The sequence below is a fragment of the Rhipicephalus sanguineus genome, chromosome 9, assembly GCF_013339695.2.
Source record: "Rhipicephalus sanguineus isolate Rsan-2018 chromosome 9, BIME_Rsan_1.4, whole genome shotgun sequence".
Lineage (NCBI taxonomy): Eukaryota > Metazoa > Arthropoda > Arachnida > Ixodida > Ixodidae > Rhipicephalus > Rhipicephalus sanguineus.
The window spans coordinates 10,714,258-10,726,331 of NC_051184.2; the positions used below are offsets into that span (position 1 = coordinate 10,714,258).

General features: G+C 48.9%; 1 protein-coding gene across 3 annotated transcripts in view; it reads right to left on the minus strand.

Annotated features, from left to right (window-relative positions):
- Positions 1-12,074, minus strand: part of LOC119404584 (phosphatidylinositol 3-kinase regulatory subunit alpha) — a 133,399-nt gene that overhangs the window by 58,256 nt on the left and 63,069 nt on the right. For all 3 annotated transcript variants that reach the window (XM_037671132.2, XM_037671131.1, XM_037671133.2), the window contains exon 4: positions 8,198-8,284. In XM_037671132.2, the coding sequence (XP_037527060.1) occupies positions 8,198-8,284 (87 nt within the window). The remainder of the gene's footprint in view (positions 1-8,197; positions 8,285-12,074) is intronic.

A 12,074-nucleotide genomic window follows, 5' to 3' on the forward strand; every position in this document is an offset into this window, starting at 1 on the left:
CGTAACCTCAACCCTGAAGAGAGTGCAGATTACGAGTCAGTTAAAGCGGCAGTGCTGACGGAACTGAAGCTTTCTCCTGCAGAGTATCTGCAGAGGTTTGAAAGAGAAGTAAAGCGAAAGGAAGAGACGTGGGCGCAGTTCGCGTCCCGCATGAAAACGTATTTCTCCTACTACCTCCAAGTGAGAGAGGCCGACACGGTAGAAGTGATGGCAGAACTCATGGTTGCTGACCATATAAAATCGGGACTTAGTACGGAGGGTCTTGAGTATGTGAGACTACGAGAAGGCGAGGGATGGCTTAGGCCAACTGAGATCGCTAAAGTGCTCCAAACTTTCGAACAAGCGAAAGGGAAAGGGTGTGCTTCAAAGCAACCAACTGTAGAAATGGGGCAAAAGCCGGCGACACGAGTAGAGAAAGGGGCTCTGAAGTGCCACTTATGTCATGGCTCAGGCCATTTCGATAAAGCGTGCCCGAAGTCTAGTGATAAAGAGAACAACCCGAAGAAGGCTACCAAGCCAAAGCGGAAGGTCCAAAAGGTAATTTTAGTCCACGAGACGGAAATTAAAATACCTGATGGAGTCCTTAGCGCGAAGGTGAAGTCTCTGAAACGCAAGGATGAAGGCACAAATAAACTGCAGTTAATTCCTGTATCATGTGCAGATGTATCCGCAGATGCGATTTTGGATACAGGGAGTGAGATAACTGTCATTCGGGAGAGTCTGCTTCCGCGATGTTTAGTAGAGCCGTCTGGCACGGTAAGATTGGTGCCTGCTTTTGCTAAAACTATCGAGGCAAGGCTAGCTACGTTGCCGGTCAAATTAAATAGTCCGCGAGTGGTGACGCAACCTCAGAGCGTCGACCTACTCTGCGCGTTAACTAATGAGCTCGTTGAGGGCACAGATTGTTTGTTGACCAAGGAAGATTGGAAACTTTTGTTGAAGGCCAGCACCTCTCTGGCACCCTGTCGAACACCAGCCGAGCCTGCTCATGAGGCAGAACAAGCAGTAGAGAAACCAAAAGTAGTGGCCTGCAATCTTACCTTGGAGGAAAAAGACGTTTCCGGGGAAGATGCACAAATTGATGAAGAAAGGGAGGCGTCGTTAGGCCAAAGAGAAGAGTTCCGCAAAGTGCAGTTGGGTGACACTACGCTAAAAAAATGTTGGGAAGATGCTCGTAGTGGGAAATCCGGCATGTTCATTTCAGACGAACTGTTATACCACTGCGACTCAATAGCAGGCACCCGAGTGAGTCAGCTGGTTGTCCCCAAAGATAAGTGCACTGAGGTGATGCACTTAGCTCATGAGTCACTATGCGGGGGGCACCTAGGGCCAAAGAAAACAAAAGCTCGCATTAGGTATAACTTCTTTTGGCAGATATTAGAGCATTGTCGTTCGTGTCATGAATGTCAAATTCGTTCAGACTGGCGTCGCACGGATAAGGTGCCTATAACTCCGCTCACTAGACCAGAACACCCTTTCCAAGTTGTCAATGTAGATGTGATCGGACCCCTGGACACACCGTTAGCGGGAGGGCATAAGTATGCGCTGTGCTTAGTGGACCTTTGCACGAGGTGGCCAGAGGTGGTCCCACTGCGCTCTTTGACGACTAAGGCGACTTGTGATGCAGTGATTGAGATCTTCAGTCACACAGGCATTCCGGAGATGATGTGCTCCGATCAAGGCACTGATTTAAATCTCAGCTCACGCAAACGATGCTGGAGAAATTAGGCTGCACACCAAGATTCTCAACCCCAGGGCACCCAGAGAGTAATAGGGTTGTAGAGAGGTGGAATCGAGTATTGAAAAACATGTTGTATCATGTCATTCAGATGAGACTCCAAGAATTGGGACAAATTGATCCCAATGGTTTTATGGGCTTATCGGGAAGTTCCCCATGAGGTAACCGGAGTAGCTCCGTTTCGTCTATTGAATGGAAGGAATCCCACGGGACCGCTTCTAATACTGCAGAGGACGTGGACGGGAGAAATGCTGGTGCCCGCAACATTGAGAGAAAACCCCGCTAAGTATTTACAGCAACTTAAGGAGCAGCTCGAGACTGCCGCTAATATTGCTGAGCTAACTAGTGCAACTCATCAGGAGAGTTACGCCAGTGCTTATAATCGCAGCACCAGGCTCAAAGCTTTTAACGTTGGCGACCATTTGTGGTTTTCGACAATGATCGGAATTGTAAGATGTCACCCAAATGGCTAGGCCCATTCACAGTGGTTGGACGTGAGCGCGAACATTCTTACCACGTTGAAACATCTGAGGGAAAGGTGAAAAGTGTCAACGCCAACACCATTCGACCTTACTATGCAATGGTCAGTCATATTGGGGTCATCTTCGATGAGGACCATGATTTTGGGGAGGTGGAATATGCTCCACAACCAACCACTATAAAGCGGGAAGAGCTAGTGCTAACGAGCGAGAAGGTTGCTCACCTTGATGCTGACGCGCAGGCGGAAATACAGGCGGTGTTCCAAAGACATTGCACACTCTTTGACGGCACCCCGGGTATAGCGAAGGTAGACGAACATAAGATACAAATAGAACCGGGCAACCAGCCAAAAAAGGTGTTTCCTTATCGGGTGCCGGAACTTATTAAAGAAGGAAGTCAGCTGGCAAGTTGACGAACTTTTGAATTGGAAGTTGATCTACCCCACGGAGAGTGAGTTCGCACACCCGGTAGTATGCGTCGGAAAAAAAGATGGGACTATCCGCATGTGTGTGGACTACAGGGCGTTAAATGCCGTCCCCAAAGCGGATGTGTTACCTATGATGAATCCTCAGGAATTGATTTTCCGAGTAGGCAGAGTGCAGTTCATTACGGTAGTGGACCTTAGGCGCGGGTACTGGCAGGTACCAATGGAAGAGAAGAGTCAGAAATTCACCGCGTTTGTAACGCACGAGGGTCAGTACGCATGAAAAGTGATGACTTTCGGGCTAAAAAATTCCGCGGCAACCTTTCAAAGAATGGTGAATAAGCTCTTGTCGCGACATCAAATGTATGCCACGGCATACCTTGATGATATTGCTATTTTTTCTAGCACTTGGGAGGAGCACTTAAAGCATCTCAACATTATTCTTAAGGTCTTAGTGAAGGCGGGACTGAAAGCCAGTCCGGAGAAGTGTCAGATTGCGCAATCCCACATACATTACCTGGGGCATATTGTCGGTTCAGGGACACATGCACCAGACCCTGAAAAAATGGCAGTGATTAAGAACCTGGTACCACCGCGCACCAAAAAGGAACTACGCAGCCTGTTAGGACTTTGCGGCTACTATCGCGAGTACGTCCGAGGATACGCAGAGGTGACGAGCCCACTCACGCTGTTAACAAAGAAAGCGGTACCTAATAAGATACCTTGGCCGGAGGAAGCCCAGGCGGCATTTGAGATTCTTAAACAATCTTTGCGCGAGGCCGTGGCGCTAAACACTCCAGAGCCATCTCAGCCCTATTGGCTTTTCACAGACGCATCAGCTACGGCGGCGGGAGCATGTTTGGCGCAAATGTCAACCGAGGGGCGGAGAGAAGCCTATCGCCTTTGCAAGCCACCGCTTCTCACCGACCCAGATGCGTTGTTCGACAATTGAGAGGGACGCTTTCGCAATAATATGGGCCTCAAAGAAGTTTGACTACTGGCTTTTCGGTGCCATAGTAAATGTCGTTTCCGACCACAATCCGCTGTCGTACCTTACAACTTCGACTCCGCACGGGGCGAAATTGACACGATGGGCGCTGGCTTTACAGCGATATCATGTGTCAGTACAACATCGGAAGGGCGTATGTAACCGTAATGCGGATGCGTTATCTAGGCTCCAGAATAGTTTATGGAAGCCATCAGAATAACAGTGCCATGCCAATTGGGGGGGACGTGAATGTTCCTGCCCACTTGCTGCTGTATAGTGTGGACTGTGTGATTGTCAATTCAAGAAACAGACACTAGTGATCTTATTGCGTGAAACAGCGATGGTGTGCTTGATTGTTTAGCATGTACTTGTTTACGTTTCTTGTATTCTCCTGTCTTGTTGTCTTGCAATTGTGTTTGATGTTTGTGTAGACTGTTGTATGGTTAGAAAGTCCAGTGACCTAATCGCGGCAGTGCTTTATCGTATCACTGAGCGTAAAACAGCCCAGCGTACTCTTTAGGGGGGATGTGTTATGTTTTGCCGCTCATAAGTCGATCGTGCGGAAGGGACGGCGCGGCACTGTACATTGTACAAAGCTTCTTTCTCGGCTCTCTCTCTGCATGGTCTTTGGCTGTGCAACTATCAATGGAAGGCAAACGGCTTCCTTTGAGCAGCTTGTCTTCCCCGCTGGCCCTCAGGGGTTGCGGTTAAGCGACGTCCCCTTCTCAGAGGCCGGCTTGGGAAAGAGCGGCCCGAACGCGTGGGAAGATGAGGAGGGCAAACATCTCCTGCTCTCCGCCGTCGCTCGAGGGGACACTTTAACGAACGACATGTGCTTTCGCAGCAATGCAAGGTCCGAATGCGAGGGAGGCAAGGACACGCAAACGCCTTTTGTTTCCCGGAACCGTTTAACGACTGGCCTCGTGGGTTCAACTCAATGAGTGTGGGAAAACGGCGTGAATGCACCAGGGCTATAATACAGTCAACGTCCAATTTTTCAGACTCCCTAGGGACCGTGAAATGGTCCGAAAAATCGGGCAGTCCGAAAAAATGAATTTATACTTTTTTATTCCGCTCAAGCGGTCAAATCGCCACAACCACGTCCGAAATAGCTTTATTGCCTCCCAGTACACTTATCAGGCATTTTGGTGCGCGCCCAGGCTCTCGCAAACACATACGGTACCTGCCGCGAACCCCGCTTAACTACGTGCCAACAGCCACTTACTTGCAAATTTGCGTCTTGTGATGAGCGCCGCCGATACCAGCAAAGCGCGGAACAGATTACGGTGCTCTTGCATGAAGCGTTTGGAAACGATGACGCGGAACGCAAGGACTGTGGCGAAAGAGCAGACAGCTCGTCCGGCTTTCCCCGATGCACGTGCGCACGCATCGCCGAATCTCCGCCGATACGCAATTTGCTGCCGTGTGAAACCGATCGTTTCTAGTTGTGTGCAGCACATCACCAACTAAGCTGACGCCACCACTGTACTGTGGCTCTACCGTACGCATGCATTTGTCATGAAACTGTTAGTGATGCCCACTCCGTTCCTGACCGCACACGAGCGCGGTATTGGCGAGATGGTTTTACTCGTGGACGCAACACGTCTGTGCGGCGCACTGAGCAGTCTCGCACAAAGAGGCAGCATGAATGGCGGCATGGCGCGTTTGGGCTCTCGCCTATTAAATGCGTGCAGTACGCATGCTACTGTGCGCTAGGCCATATGCACTACCGAGCAGTTAACTCACGATGCTTATCGTAAGGGTTGTCAGCGATTAAGCCGTACTGGCGCACTTGCCACCTGCCGCCATCACGCCTCCGTGCATTTCCACTGCTTATCCGTAAAGACATCGCCGCACGGCGCCGTGATAGCGGCCCCTTTGAATTTCTGGTCAGCTTCACCCCACAACACTTCGTCATTGCGGCAAAGCTGACTTTCGGACTTTGCTACTGTCGCAAACAGATTGACTCGCAAAAGCGCTGTTTCGAACCTACGAGATGATAGACGTGGCAGAGGTGGGGGCTTCAATTAATGCCTCTCAGACCTGCAATTTGGGCAGAAAGTCCGAAAAATCGGACGCTAAAGAGTTTCAGCGTCCGAAATTTCGGACGTTCTTATACACTGACATCTATGAGGCTGGTGACGGTGCCGCGAAAGTGTCCGAATTTTCGAGCATGTCCGAAAAATCGGCAGTTGACTGTACCGATGTATTTCGACCGTTAGAATCCCTGAAAGCGTGAGATAAGGAGAGGGAGAGCCATGATGGGAAAGAGTGCCAAAACGCCTGTCTGCACTGTAAAGACACTGCTGTCGAGATTAGGGACAGCCCAGTAGGGAGTGGCTTAATCTGAGGGTAAACGGATTGGATAAGGGAATGTTAAGGCAGACCACCAGTGGCCACCTCCACTTCTCTTTGTTTACCGCAAGGCACTTAAGACTGGACGGAATTCGTTTCCCTTCAGTCTAGGCTGTAATCACTGAACTGATCGAACAGTTAGACTCCGTACGATGCAACTTTTGTCTGGGCCGTAACCACTCGGTGGTCAAACAGTGAGACTCGGTTCTTCGCATGTAGTAACAGTGTTCTAGGTTCTAACTTAAGAAAAGTTAAGTAGAAGAGTAAGACGCTGTTGATGTCTTTGTTATCATCAGTGTGCTTCGCCAAGATGTACAGTACTCACGGATTCAAACGCGACATCAATTTTTGTAGTATAACCACTGGTATGCGCAACAGCTCGAGATAACCACGTCATGTCACGACAAATCTGGTCGCTAAAGATAATACTTGCTCTGATCTAAGCGTTCGAGCCGAAGTTACGCGGATATGAGCAGAGCTAAAGAAGGTGGAGACGAAAGTATGCGCGTTACTTAGCCCTAGATTGTCCTGTTTCAATCCGTGAGTACTGTACATACGACTGTAAATATTTCGCTGCAATATACCTTCAAGTTTTTATTACCTCCAACCTGCCTCCTGCTTCATCGACGTCGATCTCCTTGACGGGACTTCAACCCACATCAAGCAGAAAACGAACAAAGAAAAACATTACTGTGACTGTCATGTGTCGTTTGCTGATGTTTCACTTTGATAAGTTAAATAAAATGCCACGTTATCGGAAAACGATATCTTGTCTCCGCAGCAAACCTTCACAATGCCGAGCCGGGCCCGGGCTTTCGTTTCTGCATGTCCGGGCGGGCTCGCAGCCCTTTAAAGGGGTACTGACACCTTTTTTCGAAGGCGAGTTTACTCTGCCATACAAATCTCCTGTATGCAGAGACGGTTCTGAGCAAGTGTGAAGCTCAGCAAATGCTAATAAGATATTTTAATTTGATATTAAAGTCTATTTTTCCATGCCGCACCTACTGACATCGACACTAGCTTGATGTCAGGCTACAATACAAATTCTGGTGACTTCACGCAGCAGTCTGGCTAGTTGTGATGACGTTAGGTACCAAAACTTCCAAGATGGCCCGCTTGTGCGTTACCAACGGAGCCACGGTGCGGAGCGGCCGTGGAAACGTCACTATATATTATGCGAGCACGTGATGAGAAGCTCATACCGTGTTGTGACGTCAGGGTACAGTAGGAACCGAAACTAGCTGTTAAAACATACTGTAATTACTTTTTCACAGCGCACTCGCGCTTAGCACTACCTTTTCTAGGCTCTTGAGGGCTTGACCTTTCATTTAACCCCAAAAAACGACAACTGAAAATATTCGTGTCAGTGCTCCTTTAACGTCAGGCCGAGACTGACGGTACGATTTTCCACGCGATGCGACGTCCGACACAGCGGTGGGGAAACCGGAATGGTGACCTTTCATAGCATCGGACAGCCACCTTTCCCCCTACCCCACCGCCGCGTCGGCCATCACATCGCATGGAAAATCGTACCATCTGTCTCGCGCTTCAGGCGGGCCTTTGACGCAGTCAGCGGGCCCAGGCCGGGCTCGGGCTCGAAAATGCGGCCTATGCACGGCTCTACTGTAGACAACATGCTGAACCGTCCATAACAGAGTTTAAAGGCATGTGTTTTGGTTAGGTCAATATAACGAGGACTAGCGCATCGGTAATAATAATATCGAGCTTTTACATGTCAAAACCACGATATGATTATGAGGCATGCCGTAGTGAAGGGCTCCGGAAAATTCGACCATCTGGTGTTCTTTAACATGCGCTGATATCGCACAGTACACGGGCCTCTAGCATTTCGCCTCTATCAAAATGCGACCGCTGCAGCCGGGATCAAACTGGCGACCTTCAAGTCAGCAGCCAAGCACCGTCACCACTGTTCCAACCAGGTGGACTAGCGCATTGGTAGAAAGAGGGAATGTGGCTTCCATGGCAATATGGAAAAGGTGTGTGTTTTGGTGCCAAACGAAGAATATTTTGGGCCAGAAATGCTTCACTGCTGTTTAAGCTGGCGAAATGCGTACTTTGGCACAGTTGGTGCAAGATGCACCTGAATGGGTGCAGTAAGGCGCAGAGAGGTCGAATTGAAGTAAAATGGTGCAAATGGCACAGAAAATGAACTACATGCCATTATGTCAGAGCAAGAAGGTGGGAAACTCACAGTGGCTGCACATTGCTGGTGTTACTAGGAACAAGTCCTGCAGCAAGTGTGTTGAGGGTTCCCCAGTCGGTGGTGGGCTGCAAGACACTGTAATAGCAAGTTAACATCACTAAAATACTCACCACTCAAAACGAGGCTGCACTCTATCCATACAGCCACCTTGAAAGAACGTGAGCTTGGGCATGTTAGCTTTCCATCTTAACACCTATAGCACAGAAAGGAACAAGACACAGAGGTAGGACGCGGACACAGCGCTGTGTCCGCGTCCTACCTCTGTCTTGTTCCTTTCTGCGCTATAGGTGTTAAGATAGCCACCTCATTTCTGCTCTGTGAAGGTCCCTATGCTGAGCATTGAAAGATGCTGTCAACACCTCTTTACTTTAAAAAAGGCAGTTCAGGGAAAAATGGAAGCTTGAAGGGATGAAAAATTCTTGTACACAGGGTGCCACTGAAGCCAACGTTTCAACAAGAGGCTTTGTCTTCCTCAAGGCTACAGCCTTGAACAAGACAAGACTGCTTGTCAGAACTCTGTGCTCAAGAATTTTGCATATCTTGTGATTGTTTGTTTGACCACATGAAGTTCTCAATGCAAAGCTGTTCCTGACAGAGGTCAATTTTAAAAGATTCTGTGTTAAGGATTACTGCATATCCTAAACATTGCAAGAAAGGAAATATATCAGTAACTGCGATAATATGTTAAACTGATCAAAGCCAGAATTCCTCTGTCCCTCCGAATTCCACCTATGTCGGTCAGACTGGCAGGTGCCTCAATGACCTGCTTCATGAGCATGCTAGTATTGTCCGAAACAAAAACGGTGGTTTTTTGGCACTTCAGCGTGATCAGTGCGGCTGTCGTCCCGAGTTCAATAACACATCAGTTTTGTACCGGCACAAAGATGACCGCACCCGCATAATTGTAGAAGCGGCTCAGATGAGGCGGGAGTGATGCTCCTGCGTGAGCAAGCCATCCATTTCACTGTGTAATAAAGATACTGTGTTTTTGGAAGGTGCGGGTTCGCGCATGCAGTAACCACTTCTGTTTTTGCACTTGCCATGTTCAACACACGCTTGTTTATCCTGTTTTCACTTAAATGGACTGTCAAATATAAGATGTGAAAGCAAAAGTAAGAACAAAGAAGAGGAAGACGATAAGCATGATGCGACGTACAACTGCTAGACCAGAAGAAGAGGGAAATGATGCAGGTGGTATAAAAAGACGTGGCATTGGGGGTCCTGGGTGTTCGTTAGCGAGCTGGGTAGGAGTGTCGTCGGCTTCTGTTACGGGCGCTCATGCTTCTTGTTCTACGGCACCGCAGCATAGTCCCCGGCAGTTCGAGGACACGTCCAAGGAACCGGATGGCAGCCGCTAATACCTGCAACACCCAGGGAGTGTCTTGGCTTGCGGCCCAAATGTGCCATCCTACGGCACCACTCCATAGCCCTCGCCTGAGCCGGATCCTGTTCCTGGGAAACACTGGCCAGCTAAAGTCACTGAACTCGGAAGCCTCCAAGCATCAAACACAATGCCAATTCACGTTCCTAAACCGAGCAAGCCTGCACTAGCAACTCGGATGCCAATGTCAACGCCAGTGCCCCACACAACGCCTCGCCTCGTCTTGCATTGGCACAGAACACCATGAGTCAATTAAGTGACGAACACTTCTACTTGTACAGTTACTTGTTTCTTGTATTTGCTGTCTGTGTGATAGCCTTGTTTAGTGCTGGCTTTCTTTAGTGTGTCTGTTTTGCTGCATTTGCGGTTATTTTATGGAAAATGTGCCTTTTCTATTAGTGTGTAATTAAAGTGTGGTAGTGCCGTGCTCTCGTCTCATCCCTTCCTTCTGGCTAACTGTTCTCTGGAGATCTGTGACATGAACATGCGCCTGCTTTTTCTATTAGTCACTGCAAACATTGCCAGTATATATCTTGCTTCATTTCACAATAAAGCTCAGTTGAAAGTTTAACGCTTGTCCGCTGTCCCTTCTAGTCCTTTGTTATTTTTCCACGCTATTCCGTTAAAGATCATGCAGTACCAACTAGCCCAATCTGCCACCCTCCTAAGATCACGATGGCCTTGGAAACGAGTTGGGTAGTGGCCCCACGAAGGACACCTTGATGCCTGCACAATTTGTGAATTTTCAGTACAGCATCAATGCGAAGAATTTCGGCCTTCTTCCGGGTTACGCCACCAATAATGTAGACAGAGGAGTGACCGACACCCACGTTGCCCTGATCGAACGCTTCTTTTTCTTTTATTGTGTGCTAACAAGCAGCCCCACTTTCCACCCACTTCACTTTCTTCTTCCCTCACTGTCAAGTGCATTGCATGGTGTTTCCCGCCAATGCTTGCCCACGGTAGACTCAACACCCTTGGACCTGAATTCCTGTGGTTTTTTTTCTTTGTCAGGATCGAAAACATTTGATGGGCCAGTGTTTAGATCGCATATCCATCAAAAAGCAGCTTTGCAAGTAGCTCACCACAAATGACAAGTTTCTAGTATTCATCAAATCGTGGAAAACACAAATTCACAAGTGCACTGCAGTTCGGCAAGACACATCTGAAGGTGACTCATCAGTTGTTTTTTTAAAAATTACGGGAATGCTGCCAGAGGAACATTGTCGATGAAGAAAGGAAACAAAGAAGACAAAGTTCGTCATTGCTTCCTTAGCTTCCTCAGCAGGTAGCCTCACCGGCGACCTGCTAATAATAATAATATCTGGGGTTTAACGTCCCAAAACCACGATATGATTATGAGAGACGCCGTAGTGGAGGGCTCCGGAAATTTCGACCACCTGGGGTTCTTTAACGTGCACCTAAATCTAAGTACACGGGCCTCAAACATTTTCGCCTCCATCGAAAATGCAGCCGCCGCGGCCGGGATTCAATCCCGCGACCTTCGGGTCAGCAGTCGAGTGCCATAACCACTAGACCACCGTGGCGGGGCACCGGCGACCTGCTAAGTGAACTTTTCTGAGTGAGGTTGGGGACGGTGACCAGTTGTGCATCTGAGCCTGGGTGTGGTATAGAACCTGCAAGTTCCTGGGAGACCTCGATCTCGAAGCTGCACTACCTGGTCTGCTGTGCCTTTTTGCATACTCGCTTCGTGCACCAGTTTTCAAGGTGTTACTACTGGTGGGAGACTCTTGCAGCAGGCTGCCACAGGTCAGTGCTATCACCACTGCAGAGGGAGGGGCAGTATGGGAACATCGCCAGAGGGACGCTGTAGAAGAGAAAAGAAGCGAAGACGACGAAGTACATGTGTAATGTGGGGCTCGTGCTACTCGCCAGGGCTCGAGGCAGGACGCTGCCGGACGCTCCTGGGTGTGGCAGCTGCGGCTGTCCTGGACTGTGACTATGGGCTATGGCTGAGGAGATGCTGCCTTCTCCAACAAATCAAATCAAAATTTTGTCAATAAAATATTTGGTTATTTTTTCAATGCACCCTCGTATAGCCCAAAACTAGCCTGTATATGTAGAATAAAGGCAAGCACTTGGGTTTTTGATCAGGCAACCTCACTGTATCCAGTGGTTTAGCATAACCATGTCAAGTTGTCACACACGAGCGCTTAAACCACCTTCAAAAACCACATCAAATCACGACGTAAACAGAGCCCGCGCCACGACACAAGACGCTAACAACATTTGCCTCTCCAAAGCGCGCCCCCTCACCCCCTTCAGAGAAGGCACTCGTCGACAGCCACTCGTCGACAGGGAGCAGTGAGATCGATAAGTACAAGCCGTAATGGTACATGAACGAGGGCTAGCAGCTAACTCTTTTTGCTCCGATCTCACTTAACTCTACAAAACGCTGGTGTATGGCAATACGGCAGCTCCCGGGAGAGAAGCGGTTTTCGGTCAGTTTCTCGTATCAGCGGT